Below are 27,597 nucleotides of genomic sequence, written 5' to 3' on the forward strand. Positions count from 1 at the left end.
TTCCCCTGCTACAGTGAAATTCAATTCCATAGTATTTAGTTAGCTGTTAGCTCTACAAAGGGAAAATACAACCCCACCTGAGCTGCCCCAAATTGGTCTCAGGTTGACCACGCTAGCACAAAACCCATGCATTTTGTGCAAAAAGAGCAGAAACATGCTTCTCTAGGACTGCAGGAGTATTTGACCATTTAAAAACTGCAGACACCCTGGCCGGCTAAAGGCATGCTGTCTCAGCAACCACAGTTTAATAAGTACTCACTATCCACCCCCACCCTTCAAACCAGTATTTTGTTCAATATTTTCCAAGACCAAGGAGGCATGCACACCAGCAACATGAGAAAAGGTAACAAATGGCCTGATTTAGATTTTGGTGGATGGGTTACTCTGTCACAAACCTGACGGATATCCTGTCCACCGTACTACCAGTGCCACTGGATATAATGCACTTGCAATACAATGGACGGGATATCCGTTATGTTTGTGAGGGAGTAACCCATCCGCCAAACTCTAAACCAGGCCCAAAGTCAGGAGCTTTACCTCTGTATTATTGCCATTCTCCTTCCACAAGGGACCTATACCTAGGTATATACCTATTCTATACCTGGGAAAGCCTGTGGAACCATTTTCCTGCTAGCCCGGTATTACAAGTGCATTATATCCAGTGGCACTTGCAGTACGGTGGATAGGATATCGGTCAGCCCTACCTGTCTGTAAAAAGAGCTAGCCTCCACAGGAAGCAAGCCAAGGCCCAGTTGACTAGGAAAAATGAGTTTCTGGGTTTCAGCATTGGGATTTTAGGCATCCTCTCTTTTTTCAAGGGACTTTAACCATGTTATGGTGATATATTTTATTCCACAGCGCCCCCAGATACACACATTCACACAACCAGTCACTCATCCATACATTCACTGAGATTCCCAATCACTCATTTATACAGTCAGTAACGCACCCACCAAGTCATCCATACAGTCACTCATACACCCACTGATTCACCAATACACCTTGGTGTATATATATATTTAACACTCAAACTTTAAAAAAAAACACTCACAGTCACTGGATTATGTCATCACTGACGTCATCAGTGATGTCATTTGAGATGTCATCAGTGATGTCACTGATCAGGTCATGAGTGATGTAATATGTGAGGTCATAAGCAGTGCATTGCGGGGGCGCGAGTTATAGTTAACTTGGCTAACTATAACGGCCATATTTCTCTGGTTTTGTACGAGCTAAATGTCAGCCTAAATATAACGTCCCTGAAACCTTTGTTTTTTTCAGTGAATTTCGAATGTTTTTTAAATGCTAATTCCTCACTATAACGTCCCAGAAACCTTTGGTTTTTTACAGTGAATTTCTAAGGGTTTTTATCTAGCAGTCACGTTTGCAGAGTGTTGGTGAAAAGGGCAGAGTGTTGGAGAAAAGTGGGCTGGGACTCCCGCCAGCTCTCAGGAATTCCGCTGCGTACGGCTTACAGGATGTACCAGGAGGGCTTCTTACCCCAAAGGTCTCTCTAGAGCCAAGGGGACTTTATCCCCCAACTAGTAGTGTGCCCGGAGGCACATCTGTGGAGTGGTGGAGGAAAGGGGCATGGCCTCTGACAACTTCACAGCAATCCTGCTGTGTGGGACCTACTGGAGGCAACAGGAAGGGTAGTTGGCCCCCAAGGACATCCTTAGGGGGCAACTACCCCTCCTATTGCATCCAGTAAGTCTCATACAGCAGGATTAATTAGTTCTGATAGCAGGCCACGCCCTTTTTCACCGCAACTCTGCAAACGCGCCTCCTGGCGCACTACTATTTGGGAGATTACATACTCTTGAGGGTCCCTGGGGGTCAAATAGCCCTCCTGTTACCTCCAGTAAGCCCCACACAGCTGGATTGCTGAGAGGTGGTCAGAGACCACATCCCCTTTCTCTACCACTCTGCAAACACACCTACTGGCACAATGCTGCTTGGGTGATGAAGTCCACTTTAGTCCTGAGGCCTTCAGAATGCAAGGGGGTCTCATTGCCCCCCATCCCCAGCAGTGCGCACAGAGGCGTGTTTGCAGAATGGTAGAAAAAGAGGCGTGGCCTCCAACCACCTCTCAGGAGTTAATAGGTGGGCTAATTGGCTCTAAGGACCATCAGGAGTGAAGTGGACTTCATCCCCCAACCAACAGCGCACCAGGTGGCGTGTTTGCAGAGTAGTGGAGAGAGGGGGCATGGCCTCCGGCAAGTTGGGGATCCCATCCTCTGGGGCTAGGCCTTTGAGTGTATTTTTTAAAGGGGAGGGGGGCCATGCGACATAACACTTTTCTTCAGTCGCTATCTCCAAGTTAACAAGTGATTGAATCATAATAACACAATATCCACCTGCAGTTCATCCGAAGTTCTACTTGGCTGTGAGATGCACCTCAATAGCCAGCTGTTCAGCACAAAGAAAGCATTAGCATACTCAAAGAAGCATCAGTTAGCAATGGCCATCGTTGTGACCAGGACGGGGCGAATTTCCTCCACATGTTCTGGGACTGCCCACGCGTGGGAGACTTTTGGCGGGAGGTGATGTCTGCACTGCGGGTCGTGACTGAGAGGGAACTGGAGACGTTACCAGGGGTTTGCTTGCTGCATTGGTTCCCGCATACTGCTAGGACTAAGGTAACCAGCCGGTTCATTAACCTGGGGCTGGTCCTGGCCAAGCGGGAGCTCACTTCTCATTGGAAAGCGAGACAAGGGCCTAATCTCTTGCGTTGGAATAGGGAGATGGTGAAGTGGACGGGGAGCGAGGGGAACTATAAACTAGGCATGGCTCGGAGGAATGGAAGTGAGAAATCACTAGAAATGGCCCGGGCATGGGTGGCACTCCTGGAACTCTTCAAACAGTCGGATGAGGATGGCGAGGGGGAGCCTGGGGAGGGGGGTGGGGTAGGAGACCCGTGAGAATTTCTCCATGATCATGGGAGTGTAGGGCGAGGGGAGGACTCTGTACCCGGGATAGGACGCTTCCCCCTGATCTCTTGGTTTACTCGCTGTGCCTGGTGGGAGGGGAACCCATCAGGCGGGGCGGGAGGCTTCAGGGTTCACTTGACTACAATGGCTACTGGCGGCATGCTTGGGGTGTGGCTGGGGTGGGGGGCGTTGCTGGGGGAGATTTACCAGGGAGCTGGAGGGGGGGTCTGTTGCTTGTACTGCATTGTGATAATGGACCACTCTTATGGACGGACCGCCTTATGGCACAGATGCCTTGTGGGAAGAGAGATATGCTGTTGTGCTCTGACTGGCGGGTTGGCTGATTTCCTACATCCTGGTTCATCGGGGTAGCCCGACAGCGAGCGGGAGGTTTGCTTGTATTACTTTGTAAAGTTCAATAAAAGTCTGTTTAAAAAAAAAAATCAGTTAGCAATGGCCATTCCTTAATGCACCTCTAGACATCTTGATCTAGAGTTTCACAGCTTGTAAATTACCTGTAGGTAAGTCACCATCTCATTGCTGCAAGACTCCAGGTTAGTCCTACGTACAGTCACATACTCCCCAGTCAGCTTATACCTGCCAAGGTTCACTGTCAATAACTCCTCAAACCCATGACCTGAAAAAACAGAGGAAAACTATAAGAAGTACAAAAGAGATTACATGCCTACGGTGTAATTACTAGCCTGCTTTTGCTCGTTCAAGTTTATTACCTCTTCAATAGAACAATGAAAGTATTAAACTCTCATGCACTGCATTATTCCCTTTCCTAAGGTACACTGATGATCTGCCTTTTTCCACTTAACGTAAGTATTTCACATCCCATTTTTCAGTTCTCATCGAAGTCTGTAAATATGCATATAAAACAGTAGAATTTGTTGAAGGATTTAATAACAACACACAAAATGTCCTTGTATGGGTGAGATAAACTGTAGTTTTTCAGGTCTATTGGACCAAGAAGGGTTGTTCCCTGGACTAAGTCTATTGCCAAATTGGTTTTGTTGTCTAATCTTCCGACTTTTAATTTTGCCTGGACATTTTGGTACCCTAACCGTGATTTTAAATTGGTTTGTCTGAACCTTCCAGTGCCATAACCTTCAAATCCCCTACCTCCTCACATTGATCATATACCAAAGGACAGTGTGTGTACTATATACATTTAGAACCTAAATAGGCTCATCCCTCATGGGGAGGGCTACACTCCTAAGGCAGTCGTGAAGGACTAAATCATGAGGCAAGTTTACTGAATAACATGTGTGAGAAGTTGGCCTGGTATATGCTGTTCACTAGTTATAGTCGGCACCTTACACCAGTCCAAACGACCCTTATTGGTGATTAGGTTAAAGACAACCTTTATTGAAAGCTATCCTAGTGGTAGCTATGGAGAGCAGCCTTCAGGCTAAGGTTCTAAGGAATGTAAAGCAGCTTGGTTTACCAGATTATAACCTTATAATTGACCAAATGAAAGGAGAACCACACAAAGTATATATATAAAATATGTATTTTTTTCTAAACACTCTCTACTGACCTCTTTATGACATTAGAGAACAAGGCACACAATATTAATACACTAGAACGACAGTAAATAGCAAACTACACAGTGGGCCCCAGGGGGAGACCAAACCATATATTAAGAAAGTGGTATAACAACCACGACTTGACTAGACGCAGTGCCTAGAGCACTTAGAATCGCTGGGACCCCAAGGAACCACCCAAGGTAGTGACACAGGTGATCCACGGCGGACGTGTGCAGTGTGAGAACACAGCCACGAGCTCCGTACAATCCTATGAGAAAGTCGCGGTTGGAATTTTAAAGCTTAAGGTCACTTAGGAGAGGACTTGGAGCAAACCCTTTCAAACTTAGAAGGTTCTAAGGCCAGCACCCACGTGAGCACCGGAGTACTCGTGTTACCTCACCCAGGGAAGCCGGGTGCATACGTATAAAATAGTGTCATGAATCTTCGTCATTTTCAATGGCGTGATGCTGCAAAGTGCTGCTGCCGTGAAGAGGAAAAGTGTCCGGTGTGATCCTAGCCTGGATCGGAGCTGAGAAGAACCTGAAAGCAGAGGGGACAGAGTCTGGGTCACTAGCCAGTGACCAGGGGCACGAAAGATGAATGTCCACCGATGTCGGGTGCTTCAGGTGAGATGAGGTGAAGCTTGACTCTGCAGCCACGGGGACCAGGAGACGTCGACGACGACCAATGTCCTCAGGCGAGCTGTCCCACGAAGGATGTCGAGTGCTGGGGGGTCAGTGTCCGGACTGGAAACCAACAAGCCTTGGCAACTGCAACCCACGCGGTCAGAGAAAAGATCCTTCGGTGTGGACCAGCAAGGTCCTATGGACCCCCCAAGCGATGGAGAGTCAGGGCACGTCTGGAGCAACCAGGAAAGCCCACTGAAAGTTAAAGTACCCTTCTCAGGGACCCACAGGTCGACGGACCAGGGATCGCGAAGGGACCTCAAGAGGAATCACTAAATACCAGCCCATGGAACACTCGTGGAGTGTAGGCCAGTAATCTTCGGTGGAATCACTGCTCAGGGTCTGGACTACAAGTAGCCCAAAGCACAGCCTGAGGGATCGCCAAGAAGCATATGCTGCTGCAAATGTGCACGGTGTCCAGGGGTTTGGGCTGCACGGTCCGCACGAGGGCTGCGGGTCTCAGGTTTGCTGAGAGCACTGGTCGGCCTCGGGAAGCTTAGGAACTCACCTCCTGTGTTGCAAAATCTTCAGAGTCCGTCAGGAGCTGCGTAGATGCAAACCGGTCAGATGCGTCTTTGGTGCCTGCCTTGCAGGGGAGTAACTCCTTTACTCCAAGGGAGATTCTTCTGTTAAATGGTAGCGGCAGTTTCAGTCGATAACCTTTCAAGTATTTGCCCGGCGGTAATCGCCTCTCATACCACTCGATAATTTACCAATGAAAGAGGCAGGCGCCGGAGACTGGAAGGCAGGAAACAAAGTTTTATTCCGTCGGAGCAGAACACATCAGATCAGACAGCAAGGTATCGTCACGAGGTGCTCTAACCGCATCTCTGAGACCTGGTCTCTTATACACCGGTTTATTGCTTTATTACACATAGTACATTCTTGAGATTCTCTTGATGCATGAAAGAACATCCCCTGAAGCCCCGGCTCAGATCCGATCCCACACATAGTTACAGTGGAGGTTCCCACCCTACCCGCAGAGGGAGATGGCTATCGCGCAGCAGGGAATTCCGCCAATTCCCGGGGGTGTGTGCGACCGGCCGGGTCTCAGGGGGTAGGGGCTTTGATCCACTGTAATCCCTTTGATGTGGGGTGTTTCCCTTACAGTAGGGGCAATAAACTGCATCCGCAGGGCTAGGTGATGGCCTGGGACCAGTTCGGACAATGGGGCGCAGAGGAAGGGGGTTATCAAATGTGCGGCATGACCATGTATGGGATGTCGGTCGGATGTGGTTCCGTAGCAGGGTCGCGCTGAAGGAGAGGGTTTATGGCCCGTGTATGAGAGAGCGGGGGTGGCCGGCGCGCGGGGGATGCTCGCAGCGCCAGGGGAAAGCGCTGGCGATCGAGAGTGAGCGGGGAGAGAGTGGGGTGCCTAAAATGGCGGCCGTGCATTCGCTGTGTGTGGCGCTGGGGAGAGGCAAGATGGCGCAGATAATGTTCAGTTTGCACGCTAAATTTCCACAGTCCTCCCTTTTAACATATCTCGCCAGCTTGCCTGGCCGTCATTTATCTTCGTTAACCCTCAGCTATAATATCGTTAATGTCTTTCGTACATTCCTTAAAGATACAGAGTTTTTAGGGCATGCAGGAGTAATCTGACACATTTGCTTATAGTTACTTACAGGTGATAAAGTAGGCGAGGAGGTAGTACATACAGAGTTACAGTATAGTCGTGTACATGGCTGGTGTTGTATGGATGTTACTATACAAAGTTACATTTTCTTAACTTCTCAGTGTACAGTCGGAAGTGATTGATGCAACACCATGAAAACTTGATAAGAAGATAGTTAGTATAAAAAGGTGGTTGGGGGAGGATTTTCGACTTTGACATGGGTTCTTCTTTCCAGTGTCCTTTTTATAAAGAGCTATCACTGGTAAGCTCTCATTGTTGTTCTTCTTTCGTTGGCACTGTTGAGCACCGGCGGTGGAGCTAAGGTCCAGCTCAAATCCTATTTCTCACGTTGCAGGGTGTGATCATTCATTGTTCTCCGATCACAGCCCTGTTCCTTAACACAGTTCACCATAGGTACTTTGAGACAGGGTACCTGCCTTTTGCTCTTCTGTGGGTAGGTCAGATTCATAATCCATATAAAAGATGGTGAGAGAGAGAAGGGTGTGACGTGCTTCGGGACGCCGAGGGAAGAGGGGGGTGGAGTGGGATCAGATCAAAAATGTGGACCAAGGGGAGCAGAATCTTCCAGCACTGGGCCCATCAATCGGGCCCGACGGGTTGAGACTTCAGGCACACTGGTCGGTGAGCAGGGGGCCTCGATGTAGCCCCTCGCGCTTATCATCCTGAAAATGGTGTCTCGTCCCATGCCCTTTTTGCTTCGTAGCCTCCCCCTTGGTCGATGTCATAGATGTTCCAAGGTCTGCAGCCAGGCTGTGCGTCACGTCCGACCCCTCCCTTCCGATGGCAGCACGTTATCTTTAAATGGGTACAAGAAACAAAAGTCTTAGAGAGTTGGCAGGGAAGACATTTACATACTTCATCCTCTCTCCCAACCACCGAGCAGTTGCGGACATGTTTTTATCGGTTGCTGCATGATTGGTGTCTTTTAACTCTGATGTTAGTGTGTGCGTCACTAATCTATTAATTATTGTTGTGGTGCAAGTTTCTGTGGGTGTCCCTGTCCATCGTCTGGCCCTCTAGGTGCCGATTCCTGTGCCCGATACTGGTTGCAGGAAGCCTGACATCTGTCAACCTTCTAGTCTATAAAAAAAAGAAATTCGAACCGGCTTCTCCGGCAGAGGCTCGTTCGTCCCAACACAAGTTTTGTTACTACATATTTCTTTCCGATGACTGCTAAGTTTATAAAAAGAAAGTGCGAGGTGCTACTGTCACGGGTTCACGAGTATCCATTTCGGGGAGGAACATAAGCTAAGCATTATTTTTGCTGGCGACAATAGATAACCCTTTATCAGTTTAGGCGATGTTTTGTTAGTGAATAAGGTCCTCAGCTGTGTCGTTCGAAATACTCTGAGGCGGCTAGTATAGGGCTGGGGTTATCTTGGGAGAACGGGGTGCTTTTAGACATTCTATTTCGGGGTAATTGGGCGGGGGTAATTCTGGGCGGTGGAGATGATGTTGTTAAGGCTCTGAAAAAACAGAAACCACTGACATATAGTCCCCGTGATGAGGGCCAAATTGGGAGACATCAGTCGTCTTACCTGTCCCTTCTTTTCTCAGCCAATTAAGCTCAATATTTGTAGAAAGGAGAGGTAGTAACGTGGCAAAGTACGGTCGTTTTGTTTCAGTCAATTTGTTCGAACACCACCGTGCTCCAGGCCAATTATACACTTACCGAGGAGGTATGTGTCGTTAATTTATTCAAACAGAAAAGAGGGTAAGAAGTCTTTTTAGTGAGGGAGGGAGGGAGGGAGGGAGGGAGGGAGGGAGTGAGTGAGTGAGTGAGTGAGTGAGTGAGTGAGTGAGTGAGTGAGTGAGTGAGTGAGTGAGAGAGAGAGAGAGAGAGAGAGAGAGAGAGAGAGAGAGAGAGAGAGAGAGAGAGAGAGAGAGAGAGAGAGAGAGAGAGAGAGAGAGAGAGAGAGAGAGAGAGAGAGAGAGAGAGAGAGAGAGAGAGAGAGAGAGAGAGAGAGAGAGAGAGAGAGAGAGAGAGAGAGAGAGAGAGAGAGATGTGCATCAAGTAGGCTATTTGGTATACATATGACACAAAACGAGAGAGAGAGACATGGGTAAGATAATAGGCCACTTGGTGCACACACAACATGGAGTAGCATGGGTCTGTTCCATGTAAGAAAACACAAGCGGGGAAAAGACATAAATTCGGTGATCACGTACACACAAATGCCAGATAGGGTGTGACAGTACATGCATCAAGCGCAGAAACTTAAGATGGAGACTCAGGGCTACGTTGAGCATCGGGACCTCTCCTTTCCTGTCCTCCTTTCCTATGCATGCTGCGTACTTTCAGTATTTTGTAGTTTGTCCTAGGGGGTGTCGGACCCTTTTATTCTCCTCCCTTTGATCGACGGGCGAGCACTTCAATCATACAGTGACGCCTTCTTCAAGTGACCTAAGCATGAGATGCACACACATTCATACCGTGTAATCATAGCACACACGCACAATCATGCCATACAGTTTCTCATGTTCTCAATGGTGGTCTGCACTTCACGCACTATCTCACAACGTTTGTCTAAATTTTCCCTGATATTGAACTCGGTACGGTCCATGTCCACTTCATTCCTCAGTCGGAGCTTCGCCGTGACCTGTAGAGGGGAAAAAGAGGGGGGGGGATGTGCAGCATTCAAAGTACCCCAGCGCGCGCAGACACGAAAAAGTTCTACTTACCACGTACCAGGCTAGTCGCAGGAATGGGTGATACCACAGACCTATTATTATTATTTTTTTTTTTTTCGAGACAAAGATGCTCTAATTTATTTCATTTCCTAAATTCGCGTTCCCTTGTCGTACATGCATTTCTCAATCGGTCGTGTATTAAGGTGCAAGATACCATACCTTGCGTTCGGCATATACCCTGAGCTATGATTGACCATTGTTTAACAACTCTTGGAAAAGATAGATGTGATGGGTACAAATTCCGTTAATCAAAAAGATTCAGGCAAATGGGGACTGCATTACCTGTTTTCTATTGCTTGGGAGTAACAATCATTTATTCAAATGAAGAGATCTTTATCAACCTATGTGATTAGCCATGGCACTGATTCCGTAATTCTTTCAAGAGACCCTTTATTTAAAACAATGTCAGCATACAAGATACGGGCCTACAACCGTTCAGGCCGGCCACGTGGTGGGAGGCGTCAAGTGTCATGAGCAACGCTACTACGGCATAAAATCGGTTCCCTTCCCGCCCCTCCCCGACCATCATGTGTGGAAGCATCGCATATATATATGTATATATATCTTTTTAACACAAATGTCACATGACTGGGACGCCACAAGGGTTTGTAGGCCTCTCCTACATCGGCGCCATCTTGGGGCGAGGTCGGGCCAGAGTACAGTCTAAGTCTTTCCATGAATTAGATGTTGGACCAGAATCCCTTTCAGTAGTTCGAGAACTTTCGTTACCGTCAACTTTGCGTCAACATGGCGTCACTGCGACCCCGTAGAAATGCCATGGTTCGTTCTTGGGGCGGGGCAGCAGGCGGGTTCTTCTGCCGACGCTTCGAACCAGTCTTTCTCACTGCACCAAGCGGAGGCAAGGTGGCTGCCGTCCGGGGCAAAGAGCAATGGCGGCGGTTTTGTCCTTACCGGAAGTCCGCGGGAGTCGAGTGTCAAATGACTCCAGCCGATTCTGCAAGGCTGAGGGGAGCATTTTGTCAAGGGTGGGGCCCACGCCCAAGCAGACAAGCTTTCGAGTCCAGAATTGTCTCACGGTGGGCTTTAGGCCTGGATCCGGAGGAGTCGACCACCGGAGTTCAAGGGCAGCAGTAGCAGCAGCTCTTCGGTACAGCCACCGGAGAGGAGCCAGCAGCAGTAACAGCGGCAGTTCGGATGGTACTGCCACCGGGGTGATTCCAGTAGCAGTGACGACAGCAGTTTGGATGGTATCACCACCGGGGTGGGTCCCCGATTACTTGGCTGCGGGGGCCCACTTCCCGCGTCGGGAGCTAGTGGCGATCCTGGTGAACCCGTGTTTGGGCTGTTGTCCGGTGGTCGCGTGCAGCGGCAGGGTGCAGCTCAGCTGGCCGGTGAGTCAAAGACTGTTGGGTGCAGCTTAGCTGGCCGGCGAGTCAAAGACGGTTGGGTGCAGCTTAGCTGGCTGGCGAGTCAAAGACGGTTGGGTGCAGCTTAGCTGGCTGGCGAGTCAAAGACGGTTGGGGTGCCCTCATCTGCTGGCGAGCCTCCACCTGGGGAGGTGGGGGAGGCCCGTCTGCGTCGCCTCCCCCCGTCAGGGCATCAGCCCTTATTAAAGAAAGAAGAAGAGAAAACGGAAAGGCCCGCACAGCGTGGCGGGCTCCGCCTTGGGGTTGCCAGAACTTCGGCGCTTCGTATAGCCTCCGGCCTATTCGCACAGTCGTCCGCCACTGATGTCAATGGATTTTTGTATGGCTTTTATAGCCCAAAGCCGACTAAAAGAACCGCCCAAAACAGGCCAATGTTGCAATTTCGAGGAAGGAGAGGCGAGGACGGTGTCACGTGGACGTTAAGGCTTTGGGATGGAGGTTGCAGCAGACTGTCATGTAAATAGTTGTTTTAAAACGTGTTTTAACCTGTTTACCCTGTTGGTGTGTTCGTTATATCTTATAAGTTATTAAAATGTTATAACTATACTACTTCGTTGGAGTGTTTGTACCTATTTGCAATCTGATGACGAGCACAAGGAGGTTACTGTGCAATCGGAAAAATAACATAGACCAATTGCGCGCGATCTAGCCCTAGTTTGGTGACGTCGATGGTGGGTGCCAGCAGGCTTCCGTTTGTGCAGGATTTTGTCATACTTATTGGGCGGGGTGGGCAGTAGGGCAGACATGTTTAGGTAGGCGAGAGTAATGGAGTCGGGCTACCTCGTGGCCGTCTCGACCGTGAGCTTGGCTCCTTCCCTTGGTTTCATATGTCCCACAAAGGGCTAACTCCTAGCGTTACTTTAGTCTTTGTAAGGTCAAAAAGGATCCTACCAGTGCCTTTACTATTTTGTCGATTCCTGTTCGTTCATCCTTCGTTAATCGATTCATTCTGGTGGAATCTTTCTTTCCCATCTCATGGTCATCTAGCGTTATTGCCGACGTTGTGTTCAGCACAGGAGGCTCGGCCGGCGCGGAGGCCGTGAGGACCGAGGCCCCTGTACTGCTTTCGCTTGTGTTCGGGGGTTGTGGGTGTTGCACTACTGACTGGGAGGGTGCATATGGAGGGGGCATGTAAATGATCGGGGGACCTAACAGTAATTCGTCATTCGTTCGCTGCTTGGAGGACAACTCAGGGTAGAGCAAAGAAGGGGTCCTAACAGCGTACTGGCCTGATGTTTCGGGCTCCTGTCTTAGTTTAGTTTCCCTTCTCTCCTTTATTTCTTCTTCTAACTTTCTAGCGGCAAGGTGAGCTGCCTTTCGTAATTCCTTTTCTGCTTTTACTTCTTCCCTCTTTTTCCGTTGTGTTGCTTCTTTGCGCCACATGCCAATACTGTCAAGCATAGTAGGCGTTGTCTTATTGCTACGCAGAGCTATTTCTAGCACTTCTATCTTATGGTCGTCGAAGGATCCCATCAGTGGCCACTGACTCTCGGGGTCCTTCTTTGTATATTTATGCCATAGCTTGGTATAAGCTACGGCGACTAGTCCATATTTAGTGAACATGTCCTTATTAGGGGTGCCCTCCAGTGGAGCCGGATGGTTCACCTCTAATAAGCGGTCCGGGCAGAACCAACTACCAATCAGTGGGGAGAAGATAGGCATGACGGGTTTCAACGGGGACAAAAGTCAGCACTACCTATCTTTTCACTGCTTGCAAAGACTAGACAGAATATCTCTATTCTTCGTTATTTGTAAGCAGAGAATACCTCCAAAGAACCAATATCGAACAACTACTGTTCGGACAATCAATCAATCAATCAATCAATGGGAGATAAAGATAGGCATGACGGGTTTCAACGGGGACAAAAGTCAGCATTACCTACCCTTCACTATTTGCAAAGACTAGACAGAATATTTCTATTCTACGTTATTTGCAAACAGAGAATATCTCAAAGAGCACTATTCTTCAAAACAATCAATGTTCGGACAATCAATCAGTGGGGAGATAAAGATAGGCACGACGGGTTTCAACGGGGACAAAAGTCTGCGTTACCTACCCTTCACTATCTGCAAAGGGAGAGAGAGAGAGTATTTCTACTCCTCCCCGTTTGTAGACAGCGAATATCTCAAAGAGAACAATCAATGAGCACAATCAATGAGCAATAATAGTATTCAAAAATTTTCGGACAATCAATCAATTATTTCGCAATTTGTCGTGTGTCACGACCTTACCCGGACCGCGTGGACAGTTTCTCGTCTTCCGCCTCCAGCGCCCGATCGTCCTCTACTCTCCGTATTTGCCGCGGCACTCCTGATGGTTCCCAGTCAGGACCGTAGATCACTCGAGAGAGGTCTGCTCGGAACCAGTGAAGTTCGGATGATCGGCTGCCAGACGAGGGTCTATTGGGCAGGAGCTCTCCCGATCGTTGCAGTCGTTCACTCTGTCGTCGGGACCTCTCCCACTGGATCCACGTGTCGCTGATGGGCCCCACGTTTGGGACGCCAATTGTTAAATGGTAGCGGCAGTTTCAGTCGATAACCTTTCAAGTATTTGCCCGGCGGTAATCGCCTCTCATACCACTCGATAATTTACCAATGAAAGAGGCAGGCGCCGGAGACTGGAAGGCAGGAAACAAAGTTTTATTCCGTCGGAGCAGAACACATCAGATCAGACAGCAAGGTATCGTCACGAGGTGCTCTAACCGCATCTCTGAGACCTGGTCTCTTATACACCGGTTTATTGCTTTATTACACATAGTACATTCTTGAGATTCTCTTGATGCATGAAAGAACATCCCCTGAAGCCCCGGCTCAGATCCGATCCCACACATAGTTACAGTGGAGGTTCCCACCCTACCCGCAGAGGGAGATGGCTATCGCGCAGCAGGGAATTCCGCCAATTCCCGGGGGTGTGTGCGACCGGCCGGGTCTCAGGGGGTAGGGGCTTTGATCCACTGTAATCCCTTTGATGTGGGGTGTTTCCCTTACAGTAGGGGCAATAAACTGCATCCGCAGGGCTAGGTGATGGCCTGGGACCAGTTCGGACAATGGGGCGCAGAGGAAGGGGGTTATCAAAGGTGCGGCATGACCATGTATGGGATGTCGGTCGGATGTGGTTCCGTAGCAGGGTCGCGCTGAAGGAGAGGGTTTATGGCCCGTGTATGAGAGAGCGGGGGTGGCCGGCGCGCGGGGGATGCTCGCAGCGCCAGGGGAAAGCGCTGGCGATCGAGAGTGAGCGGGGAGAGAGTGGGGTGCCTAAAATGGCGGCAGTGCATTCGCTGTGTGTGGCGCTGGGGAGAGGCAAGATGGCGCAGATAATGTTCAGTTTGCACGCTAAATTTCCACACTTCGGTTATCCAACGTAGTGTAGATAGTTGAAGTACTTGGTTTCTGTAGCAGAGCTTCATCCAGGTAAATCTAAAGTCCTGTAGCCAGGGGTTCCTACTTTATACCCATGGAAGGGGTGGGACAAACTCTGGGGAACCACCTATGGGAGGGTCAGGACAGGGGGGTGGCTACACCCATGTCCTTTGTCAGTTTAGCGCCAGAGCAGGGGCTGATAGCCCCTGCAACCGGTTTGAGCTGGACTATACACAGGGACACCAAATGTGCCCCCCGTGCAGACATCAAAGCACTCTCAGAGTGCGCCCACCCAGCCCCAATACACTAAAGCCTGTCTGGGAGGTGGTCACACCTCCCTGTGACAGGAAACCTATTGTCCAGCCGTCCCCTGCCGGAGTTTCGTCCAGCAGCAGGAGGGCAGACTTGTGTCTGTGGCTGGCAGCATCCATTCTGTGATGCCAGGGTTTGTAAAGCTGGTACCGGGTGTACCGGTGTTGTCATATTTCTCCCTCTAGTAGGGTGGAAGCATACCTCCCACACCAGTTACTGGTGTGGAGGTATGATTCCAAGGTGTTTGACACCAAACACGACATGTTTCCATGCAGCCGTTTTAAAGTTAGCCTTTACCGCGAGGTTATAATGCACTTAAGAGTATATGGTTGGCTGCATCTCAAACAACCCCGGAGTAGAGGTTCCGAAAGCTGCAGAGGGGCTCTGCTCATGCATGGGCACCCCCTCACATAAAACCCAGCACCCTGCCTTCAGGATTGATAAGGCCTGCCATAGGGGTGACTGATAGGTTTATATGTGCAGTGATAAGGATAGATATAGTGAACCTATATCTAAGTAAGGGGTGCATGCACCACGTTACACAGGCTGCTGTAGCAGACCTGTTGTGTCATTTTGAATGGCCTCCCAGGGGTGGCATAATACATGCTGCAGCCCCTGAGAGGCCTCTGAGGTACCTTTGCCCTGGGTATATAGTATACCATATACTAGGGACTTTTAAGGGTTCCCCAGAATCCAATCTGGAGTGTACCTAAAGTACATGAACAACCAATTTAGGGAGAAAGCAGATAGACTGGGGTCCAGATCAGCAGGATTCCGGTCAAACTAAGTCGAAAACCAGCAAAACACCAGGCAAAAAGTGGGGGTAACCATGCAGTCAGATTCCACCTTCCTACCACATGGCAAAAATAAAATACAAATATTGAGACATTCTGTGGCACACTTACATAGCGAATAACATGTGTGACGATACAAAAAGAAGCCGAATTCTTACGAAAATAGAGATTCTTAGTAAAGAAAACTACACATCTGATACAAAGTAATATATATCAACAATTAATGACTGTCTTGCAAAACACCACTTTATGAATATCTCCCTCTCAAACTCACAGAATAAAGCAGTCAGCGTGAAAGTTGGGACCTAGTTTCATTGCATACATGGAGAGCCATCCAAGTTTCATAGTAAACATGTCGCGAAAGTCTGTATTATCTTTATCATTTATAAATAATTATACCTGCTCTTGTTTAGCATCTGATCTGTCTGTTATTATACTGTTCTTTACTAACAAATAGCTTTGTTGTGAGTAAGACTCTTTCATGCCATTTGAGATGCCTACCCCATACACTTTAACTTTTTAAGGCTTGCTATTACCATGGTGTAGTGCTAAAGAACGAGTTACTTACCTTCGGTAACGATGTATTAGGTAGAGACATAGTCTAGCTGCAGATTCTTTAACTTAGAATATCCCCAGGCATCAGACTGGATCCGTAAAACTTTCCACAGCAGCACCTCTGCGCGCCAGACGTGACGTCAGCGGAGCCATATATGCCCCTCCCGGCGCGCTGACGTCAGTTTTCATCGGAGAAACATTTCCACGCCGCAACGCGGAGCCACCCCCAAAAAACTGTTAGAATATGGGAACAGTGTGCGAAAATGATGAAAAGACATGGAAGGATGAAAAACAGCACCATAAAGGAAAGTGCCAGGCACTGTATATAGGAAACTAGTAAAGGGAAAGAGCAGAGCTCCGCTCTGAGAAGCAACCCCGCAAAAGTGAAGACCAACCAACCTGAGAGGTAAATAAAGATCTAAACAACATCATGGCAGACTACAGAAAGTCCCCAACCTTAATGTATAACCGTGAAGGACAAGTCCGGAACACAGAAGCTAGGACAACTGACCACAAGACGTCACCAGAAAGAGACGTTGTATCCCCAATAAGAGACTGAAAAAAGGTGGCAGAGCCAATAGACCTCAAACCGATGGAGCACAGGGGTGGTAAGAGACCCCAAGGCGATAAAGAAAGGGAGAGCGGGGGGGGGGGGGGACACGAATAGAACCCACACTGTACAACCCAGGACGCAGGGTTGGAATGGATACATGACACATGAGCCCACCGTCCAATTACGAAAATGGGCGGAGTAGAGGTAAGAAAGCAGAAGGAAGCATTCTGTGTGGGAGTGAAGTGAAAGCGTCACCCTGCAGAAGGATCAAGCCACCCGGAGGGAGGCGAGCGTAGAAAGCCCAAATTGAAAAGGTCCTCGCAGAACAGGGAGGACGGGCGTGCGTTAAGGAATCTGCGGCTAGACTATGTCTCTACCAGATACATCGTTACTGAAGGTATGTAACTCATTCATCTGATAGAGACGTCTAGCTGGAGATTCATTAACTTAGAATAGATACCAAAGCCATACCCATAGAGGAAGCGTGTCTGAGATTGAACCCCACCAAGTTCTAAAGAGAACCTGGCCGTCAATAATGTGACTAAAACAGTGCCACAAATAATGTGACAAAGCACAGTGGGGACAGTGATGTCAGCGTAGCTAACTCCTACACCATGAAGCTCAGAAGAGAGCGGCGAACAATGGAAGGCAAAGGTACCACAAGCTGACAAGTACAGCAGGAAAACCCCGTTTGTGTATAACAGGTTGAGAGAGAGAAAGCCCAAAGTCAGAATGCGCGTGCTGGAGCAAGAGTCCACAACTTCGAAAAGGGAAGATGAACGAAGCCTAGGGCCCGAGGGATCCTCAAGATCCAAGGTGTCGACAGAAAACAAAAAGCAATTACCGGTCAACCAGGCAAAACAGTGGAAAAAACACTGTTGAACCTGCGCCTGCAAGAGGCAAAGGGCTGACTCCTGCCCAGCAAGTGCCGGTACGGAAGAAAAGAGTTAAAAGAAATCTGAGGACACCGTCAGAAGTGGAACTGGACCTAGGGTTTGAGAGATCCACCAGATGTAATGTGTCGCCTGTAAGTAAAACAAAGAGATGGCAACCAGTATGACAGAAAGCGCATACCGGCCCAGTATGCAGAATAGCGGAAGAAGCACTGTTCAAGCTGCATCAGCTAGACACATGTGACAACATCGGCAGGCGACCAATCAATGGCCAGAAGGCCGGTAGTAAAAAAGAAGACTCGCCAAGACATAGGCGGTCTGTTACAATCGGCGAAAGGGCCAATGGCACACAGCCCAGCATCAAAGTAGGAGTGACACTGTAAGACAACAAAGCATACCAGAAGGCACCTAAGCACATCGTGTGGATGTTGGAACCACACAAAGAAAGGAAAGGCCTCCTGCAGGCCAGCGTGAGCAGCTCAGAGGCGCACGACATCAAGAGGGCAACGGCCCAAAAGGGGGACCAGGCAGCTGAGCACCACATAGAGGTAGTGGTACAAGCAGACCGGGTCAGTGACCACGGACACCGCATGAAGGAAAGAGCAACATCCTCCCCTTGCTCGGGAAGAACCACGGTCCCCTGCAAGCTAGAGGCACGCCCGTGGCAACAGTCAGGATCAATGTAAGTGCCTCGGACCACAAGAAGCAAGTATTCCGAAGAAAAACGCCCCATGAAAAATCACAGTATGATCCAAGCAGAAGTGTGGAAACACCTGTGCGGGGTAGCAGGGAATGTGGGAAAAAAACGCTGTAAGAGAAGTGGTGAGGAAAGAGGCCACATACACTGAGATATAAATGCTAAGCTAGTACCTTGGAGGACGATCCCAATAAGGGCAGCATGCCCAAGTTTATACTAATAGTACTAAACATTGCCACAAAGCGGCAGAGATGGTGTGAGCCGTAAAAGCAAGGACAGAAGCACTACAGACAAACGGGACCAAAGGCACCCGAAGTGTGACAGAGCAATGCTAATAATAGGATCGCAGAACAAAAGACAGGGAGGGACTCCCCGAGGGATGTCCGCGAGGAATACTCCATAGGAGCGTACTAAGGCAAGGCAGTCGCCCAGCACCAGCATATACCCCACGTAGGGTAAGTGTCAACCCCTGATAAGGGGATCCTCATGGGCAAAACACGCAGTCAGAGGACTGAACCGAAGATTAAACCAGCCACTGAAATCTAACAAATCAGAGAAGGCTGAACAGCCGTGGACAGCAATCGGGGGACCTACTATACACGTTTGTGATAGAGGTGTAGGAAAATAAGGTACAGAACTGTGCAAAAGTTATGGCAACCCGGACAAGAGCCAGGAGACTGCCGAATCCGCGTGGGGATCAAAAAGGTCCACACCATTAAACGGTAGATCTCTGAGGACATCCCAAACATTATCTGGGAAACGACTGTCGCGCAGCCATGCATGGCGGCGCAAAGTCACAGATCGAGCAAGAGCTCGTCCCATAGAGTCAGTGGCATCAAGGGAAGAACGGAGCGAAAATTGTGCCATTCCCCTGCCATCAAGCAGAAGTCGAAGCAACTGAGACCGCGCCTCCTCTGGAATAGAAGGGAGAAGGGTCTTGACTAAGTCCCAAAGGGTCGAGGATGAACGGGCGAACACACACGCAGTATTCAATGCGCGGATACCCGCACTGGTAGAGGCAAAACATTGGCGAGCACACGCGTCCAGCCACCTAGACTACCTAGTTGGAGGTAATAATGGCAAGGCGGATGAAGACTGCAAGTTAAAGGCCGCCTGAACAACGAGTCCCTGAGCCGTAGGGTGAGTGGACAGGCAGAGTGGATCACCCGGAGCAGGACGGTGCCTACGAGCAATAGCCCGATCAACAGGGTCACCAGAAGAGGGCCTTTCCCACGTGCCATGCAAAATGTCAAGTAAAGAGCTGCCAAATGGCAGAAAAGGCTCCACCTCAATAGGCTCCATATGGAGCAGATCCATTAAGGGATCAGACAGCAGGGTGACCACAGGAGGCTGAAAACCAAGAATAGTAGCCGCCCTTTGAATAGCACGTGCGTAGCAGCACCAGCCTCAGTTGCAATCCGGCTAGACGTTAATAAGCCATCGGTAGGAGACAGTTGAAGACTAAGCCGTCCACTGGACAACAAAAGTGGAGGAGCCGGAGACTGACCCGAAGGCCAGGCAACACAAGGCACTTGCACCATGGGCCCCCGATCCGGGGAATTCAGAGAAGTGTCAACCTCTTGACAAGGAGGCGTTGTTGCCGGCACCGGCGTCGATCGACACAGTGTGGAGGTCGCATCGATATCCGAGGAGTCGGGAGGAGCAGCAACTTCGTGAGGAAGCTTGGACGGTGGCACCTGCGTTTATCGACGCCAGGTTGAAGTCATCTGGACGTCTACGACCTCCAGAGGGGACTCGACTTGGACGCCGTCCGATGTTGATCCCACTGCAAAATGTGTCCGTTTGGTCAAACCGCCTCCGACGTCAGCGCAGGAAGCCGCTCAGGGCTATGCGAAGACTGACGGGGTGGGCTGGACGGGCGCCTGGGAGGACCCACTGCGCCGTGACCCGTCGGTGTCGTATCAGCTCCAGAACCGGAGTCGATGCACACAGCTGGCGCAGAGGAAGAATCCGCCGGCGAGGACCCGACATGAGTGCCCTCCACCTGTTTGGGACCCAAAGGCACTCCAGGGAGAGGTGGGGACCCAAAGTACGACTGGAGTGCAATAGAATAAGCCTCCATTTGGGCACCCGTCGCTCCAACCCCCGGAAAGGGAGGGTATGGAGAAAGCGACTGCCGGGCGCCCTTACCTGGCATAGAGCGAGAGGAGCGGGCGCCAGCAGCACGCGAATGGGAGGAGGACCTCCGTGCTTGACGCTTGTGCTTACCTGCCCTCAAACAACTTTTGCGGGAACGACCTCTGGACTGAGCCTGATCCAGAGGGAGAGAGCGGCGACGTGAAGGAGCTGGACTGGACAGCCGCGCGGCCAGCAGTTTCATACGGCGCACTCTGAGGGATTTGGGCTTCATCCTCTGACAGGCGTCGCACTCTTTGGAGTCGTGGTGCACGCCGAGGCACCACATACAGATGAGATGCGGGTCAGTGCCAGACATCTGACGTGGACAGGCTTCACAAGCCTTAAAACCCGAAGGCATTGCACACTGTTCCGGCGACACTAAAGGTGTCGAAAAGGCCTAAAAACCAGGCCAAGGAACTGCTGGTTTTCCAGGATCCGCGTTGGGGCGCGGAAAAGGAGAAAAACTGACGTCAGCACGCCGGGTACGGCATATATGTCTCCGCTGGTGTCACCGTCATGGTGGAGCCGTGCGGCGCCGCTATTTAAAGTTTTCCAGATCCAGTCTGACGCCTGGAGATATTCTAAGTTAAGGAATCAGTGGCTAGACATCTCAATCAGATCGCATCCTAGAGTCTATTATTTTGCTGATCTTAAACACTACCAGGCTTACGCCTGCAAAGATTTCCAAACAGTATCCATAGGAAACACCTGCATTTGGGCACTGAGCCATCAGAATGCTGAGAAGAAATGTACAGAATGCATTATTACCTATGATGGTGAGTAGGTCATAACAGTTACTATCTGGCAAGAAGGTGCTCATGGCGTCCCTTCTCGGGGAGGCATCTACAGATTCCAAAGCTTCATTGGTCTGGAAAGACGAAGGAGAGTAAAAGCACAAGTAAGCACACAATAGGAACATTAAACAAGCATTTGCAATGCAATAGGTCTCGCATTTGCGAGACTTTGAGCTACTGGCATTGTAAATGACACAACTTTTATCTATGTGTTGGTTTTGAAAACATATAAATAAAAGGCATTGTCATTTACAATGCCAATAGCTCCACACACCGAAAAAAAAACATCTGATCTCCAGGCAGGCACCTGAAACAGAAACCACTCACAATTGTAGAGCTGCTGATCTCACTGCCAACGCCATCCCTGATATCGCAACGGGAAAACAAAACCACACCGAATGCCAAACCCGCTGATCTCACTGCAGGCACCTAAGCTCGGTTTGCTAACGTGAGGAGTAAACAAAAACAAATACAATGGCGGGATGCATATTAAACTCAGTCCTGCCAGCCATTAACAGTGGGGCGCTCGTGGAGGGAACCCAAGTCAAAAAGGAAGATCATCCTGGACTCATTCTAGCGTCATCCGATGACTTCAGCCAGGCTATTCCTGTATTTATCTGGGGAAGTCATCCCAAGCCATCCTGAAGTCTGCCCACAGGGCAGAATATTTAAATGAGATGACTCTTACTGTAATCACAAAAACTACTCCAGGATGGTGTCCTGATTACTTCAATTAAAAATGCGCGATGATCCTTTACAACTCCAAGAATACTAATTGACAACTGCAGGATGAGTGTGAATTACTCCAGGATGGTGTCCTGATTACTTTAATTAAAAATGCGTGATGATCTTGTACTTCTCAAGGAATACTAATTGACAACTTCATGATGAGTTTGAAATACTCCCGGATGATTTCAGGACAACTTCAGGATGAGTCTTAATTACATCAGGATGATTTCAGGACAACGTCAGAATGAGTCTAAATTACATTGGAATGATTCCTGGACAACTTCAGGATGAGTCTTAATTACACAAGGATGATTCAGAACAACTTGAGAGTATTACATTTAGATAACTTGTTATGAATGATTGTGAACTAGTCTATGTTTTTTCAACTTTAGAATGCCCTTGGTTACTCCATTACTATTTTCTACCATCTTCCAAAATATTATGGAATACTTTTGAATGATTTTATGACAACTGTGTGATGAATCTCAATGATTCCATGAAAAGGGATGGATAGTTGCAGATTATTTTCAAGTGACTGAATATTAAGTTAGGGTTGGATCACCTTGAGGGTTATCTGACAGAAGTACTTTCTACGATTGACACATTGCTATTTAAAAAATAACCAGTAATCAGATAAACCAGTGCTTTTTCTTTGGCATATGATTTTGTGCATCTTCACAGTAAAAGGTGGACCGTGATATGAACATGTGTAAAAAGTAGATGCCAGCAAAATGTCATATAGTATGTATTTAAAAGCAGCCTTGCATCTTGTGGCCTTCATCAATACCAATAGGGTCTTTGAATTTAAGGTACAGTTTAATATACTATGTTTTCTTTACTTAGTGACATGCTGCTTGAAATAAAATGGACTCGAATGATGTATTGACACTTAATTTTATTAAGTTATAACACATACTTCACCCCACAGGAACCCAGGACACCATGCAAGACAACATTAAAGATATGCAAAAATAAAAGTAGTCAGTGAAAACAAGCAACATTGCTGTAAGTTTTCAGGTTCAGCATTTTCTGTAGTTCGCCTCTGATAGCATTTTTATGGCAAGCTTTTTCTTCATAGATCTGTTTGGAGATTGCCAGCTGATGGGCCTTGTACGCTGGTTTCATAAACTCTGAAAATTGATTTAAAAAAGCATAGATAAGTAACTTGCTTCTATTAGATGGCCTGTCTTAAAAACAAAATCAACAAATATATTTACAGCCAGCATGATAGTATGGGATTTTGGGTTCATGAGTGAACTATAGGTGCAAAAGGAGCACATGCACAATTAAGTCATTTATAGGATTATAGGTAACAAAAGAAAATATCGCCCTCTGAACTAGACGAGTGATGGGCCATAATGTGGCAGTTGCTACACAAGCATTGGCAAAGCCAATAGGTCTCTCCTATGCAAGAGCTATTGATTTTACCAATATGTTTTAGCAATGTTGTACACCAGGGTGGCTGTTGTTCGGCATGGCTAAAGGTTAGTAGAGTAAAGGAGAGGGGGTTGGAATGGAGTGTCGTAAAGTGCAGTGGAGTAGAGTGTTATGGAGTGGCGTAGAGAAGAGTTAAGTGTAACGGAGAGAAGTGGAGTAGAGTTCAGTGTTGTGGAGTGTCGTAGAGTGGATGGGCATAGGGTTGAGCACAGTGTCAGAGCTCAGTAGAGTTTCATAGAGTGGAGTGACATAGAGTGTCGTGGAGTGACGTAGAGCAGAGAGGAGCGGCGTAGAGGGTATTGTATAGAATGGAGTAGAGTGTCATAGAAAAGAGTTGAGTAAAGTGGCAAAGAGGAAATTGCTTAGAGCGTCATAGAATTACACTGAGAAGAGTGCTGTGCAGTAGCATAGAGTAGAGTGTAAGTGGTGCAGAGTGTAATGGGGTAGAAAATCAGAGTGGAGTGCCGTAAAATACAGTGGTGCAGAGTAGATTGGCATGAAGTGCATTGATTGAGTAAAGTTGTGTAGAGTGCATTGCCGTAGAGTAGTGTAGAGTGCAGTGGCATAGAGTCGAGCTGTGTAGAGTATATTGCGGTGGCGTAAAACGCAATGGCATAGTGGAGTGATTCAGAGTTGAGTAGAGTGGCGATGATTGAAGTGGCATAGAGTGGAGTGCAGTGGAGTAGAGTGCAGTCATGCAGAGTCAAGTTCCAGAGTACAGGTTCGTAGAGTACACGATCTTAGAGTGGTGCAGTGATGTAGAGTACAGTAGTGAAGAGTAGAATAGGGGGGTATGAGTGCAGTGACAGAGTAGAATGTTGTAGAATATAGTGGCGTTAAGTGCAGTAGTTAAAAGCAGTTGGCGTCGATGCAGTGGTGTAGGGAGCACTGACTGAGTAGAGTGATGTAGAATGCAGTGGTGTAGAGTGCAGTGGTTTAGAGTAAAGTGACACAGCGTAGACAGCAGTGGCGTAGATTGCAGTAGGATGACGCAGAATACAGTGGCATAGAGTGCAGTGATGTAAAGTGCAGTGGTGCAACGTAGTTGGCAAAGGTAGTGGCTTAGGGTGCACTGGTTTTGAGTAAAGTGGTGTAGAGTGAATTGGCGTAGAATGTCTTTGTTTACAGTAGAGTGGCATAGGGTTGAGTGCAGTGGAGTTGAGTGCCGCAGAGTGCCTTGGCATAAAGTGTATTGGTTTTGAGTAAAGTGGAGTAGAGTACAGTGGCATAGAGTGTAGTGGAGTGGCGAACAGTGGAATAGAGTGCCGTAGACAGCAGTGGCAGAGTAGACTTTTTCAGAGTAGAGCGAAGTGGCGTAGAGTGCAGTGTAGGCTACAGTGGACTGGAGTAGAGTGAAGTGGAGCAGAGTGTGCAGTGTTGCAGCGCATACTGTTGTTTAGTGCAGTGATGTATATTATAGTGGCGTAGAGTGCTTTGGTTTTAAGTAAAGTGGTGTAGAGTGCTTTGGCGTAGAGTGCAGTAGTACAGAGTGCAGTGTTGTAGAGTAGGGTGACAGAGTGAAGTGGCGCGGAGTAGGGTGTAGTGCAGTGGCGAAGAGTGCAGTGGTGCATAGTAGAGTAATATGGAGTAGAGTGCATTGGCATAGAGTGGAGTGGTATAGAGAGGTGAAGTGCAGAGAAGAGTGCAATGACGCAGTGTGGAGTGGATTGGCATAGTGTGAAGTAGTGCAGAGTAGAGTACAGTGGCATGGAGTGGTGCAGAGTAGAGTGGGGTAATGTGGAGAATGCATGGTAGGTTAGAGTACTGCCATTACAGACAACACATTTTCAATTGAAATTACCATTACATTTGCACTCGCATACAGTTTCACTGATAAACATATACATAGCACAAACAATAATGTGTGGAAATGTCATCACCCATTGTGTTGTTTTGATTGTCAGCAGAGTTCATTTACAGACCTTTCAATTTTCGTGTATATAAAAAAAAAAAAAAAAAAGAACAAACATCATACAGCCTTCCTCAAAGAAACCCCAGTAGCCAGGATGATTGTCACATAAATCCTCTCACTTTGAAGTCGGGGAAAAAAATAAAATAAACACTAAGCTCCCTGGAAGACACAGCCTGGCATTTGACCTCTGTAGAATACACAGCAAATGTGACATTATAAGAACAAGATTTAAGGGCCTGTGTACAGAAAGCGAGTTTGTGGAAGAATACAGTAAACAAGGTTTGGGCAACGGGTGCAATCATGCGTGCCTAGAAAAAAGAAACTGCTCTGGCAACTGGTATCATATGGCAAATAGAAGCCTTCATACAGCTTATATTACACGGTCTACCAGGCATAGTCTAATATAAAGCTGGTAACACAGTTTACTATCACTGTCGTTCCTTCTAACACAGATTTATGGTTTGAGTCCTTTTCATGAGACCTGGAAAGACTTGCTCCTTTGGAAACAAGTGATTGGAACAGGAGAGAGAGAGAGAGAGACAGCGAGAGACAGCGAGAGACAGAGACAGAGAGAGAAAGAGAGAACAAAATGGCAAGGATGGAATCGTTTTACAATGTGATTTGCTTGGGGGATAACATATGCCAAGCGGTTTTAAGGCTCGAAACAAACATACCATGTAGCTTACTATTTTTATGCAAACAATACAATAACTTTCACCTGAATTTTTGTTGCAAGCTGATCCTTGTGCAATGCTCTGTTCAGAACTGGGGGATTTGGAGGGCCCATTAGAATCCTTCAGCCGGTGCTGCAGATCAGTCTGCATAACAACACATCGAATTACACGTCATTATGTATATATACTGTAAAAAAATAAAAAGCAGTGGTTGTGGATGGAGATTTTACATATATATGGATTATGAGAACAAAATCAGATGATAAGCATCAAAAATATCTATTAGTCATAATCTATCCTTTAACCAGTTTCCTTTTTCAGGAATCACTGTTTCTCAAACATAAACTATTAGTATTACAGGAATACTATCAGAGTCTAAAAGAACAAATATGGTAAGAGTGAAAAATGAAGCAAGTCACCTTATATACTATAAATGAGCCACTATATATTTTAGAGAATGCTGCATTGGTTTCCTCGAATATATCAAAACCAGGGCTCACTACAAATTATAAACTGCCAACTAATTTCAATGTATGCCTTTTAACTGTGCTACCATTCAGTAAAGTTTTAAAGACATCACATTGGTAAACGCAAACCTGCTTATGAGCTATGCAAGGGAGAGGTGGAATACAAAGCGTCAGAGAATGAAGTGCAGAAGGGTAGGTGGCCTGGTTTTAAATGATCAATCTCACTCACCTTTTAAGTAGTCATTCTCACCTTCTAAGCTTCTCATTTCTACTTGTACTAATACAGGTTTCTTGTGCTCTCAGTCTCGGTCCAGTTTACTGCAAGTCTGGCCGCAAGCGCCAATCTTCTTCCTTCCTCCTTTGATGCTCCTCTGGTACTGAACAGTATATGTATCACTGGAGTTTGATGTGTCTTGGAGCGCCGTTTTCCTCTATAACCAACCCCCCATGTGGTGTACCTCACTCATGCTGCCAAACAACCCAGCAGGCCTCTGTGCTGACTGACCCTACTTACCATGTTCAGGTTAGAGTAGCTCATCCAATCCAAGATTCTGCTTTCCATTCTACAGTTGTAGTCCCCTCATCCCATTTCAGTATCTGAACTACAAATTGTATATATACATACACACACACACATATATACATACACACACACACACATATATATATATATATATATATGTAAGGAGATTGCAAAGGTAGCTGTACTCTTACATGGATTTGGGAATCTTGAACTCTGAACCCCCATAAATCACTGCTAAGAAGCAGCCGCCGAAAGCTCTGTGCCGGTAGAGGCTTAAGATAAATGAGCCCAGCTTTCAGAGGGCATACAGATAATATTTGCTTCTGAAAGAGATATTGAGGTGGTCACAGCATGGCTGCTGTTCAGCATGGCTAAAATCTAGTGGTGTGGTGTAAAGTGGAATAGGGTGGAGTACTGTAGAGTGGCGCTTGGTGGAGCTGGAAAGAGTGGTGAGTCCTGAACAAGCAGTTCTGGTGATAGCAGTACTGCACAAAATGTAGCAGTTAACTGCACAGTGCATGAACTATCATTGTGCTAATGTACCAGGTCTGGATTGCGACGTGTAAACACTTTCTGAAGTGGGGGGTATGGAGGAAGAGTAGAGAAAAGGAAGCAGGCAGGTGGAAGTCATGAAAGAGATGTACAATAAGGAAAATCATAAAAGGGAGAGTGAGGAAGGAGGAGAGATCGGAATGCAAAGGAAGACACATAATTTGAAGAGAACTGGGGAGAGCACAGATAGGAGTACAAGATTGGAGTGGAACATGAAGAGCGTGAAAAGGAGTAGACAAGAGCAAGAAGCAGCGGTAGAAGAGCAGTCCTAGAAGAGGGCGTGAAGGGAGAGAGTGATGGAAAGACGTGAAGCTGAACAACAAAAAGCAGTTAGCGAGAG

At 47.8% G+C, this 27,597-nt stretch overlaps 1 protein-coding gene across 1 annotated transcript in view; it reads right to left on the bottom strand.

Moving 5' to 3' along the window:
• LOC146871941 (STE20-related kinase adapter protein alpha-like) overlaps positions 1 to 27,597 on the bottom strand; it is a 366,775-nt gene that overhangs the window by 258,591 nt on the left and 80,587 nt on the right. The window contains exons 4-5 of the mRNA XM_085652306.1: positions 20,938 to 21,037; positions 3,446 to 3,567 (exon numbers count right to left, since the gene is read on the bottom strand). Of these exons, the coding sequence (XP_085508432.1) occupies positions 3,446 to 3,567; positions 20,938 to 21,037 (222 nt within the window). The remainder of the gene's footprint in view (positions 1 to 3,445; positions 3,568 to 20,937; positions 21,038 to 27,597) is intronic.

This window comes from Triturus cristatus, chromosome 1_1 (genome assembly GCF_964204655.1).
Source record: "Triturus cristatus chromosome 1_1, aTriCri1.1, whole genome shotgun sequence".
Lineage (NCBI taxonomy): Eukaryota > Metazoa > Chordata > Amphibia > Caudata > Salamandridae > Triturus > Triturus cristatus.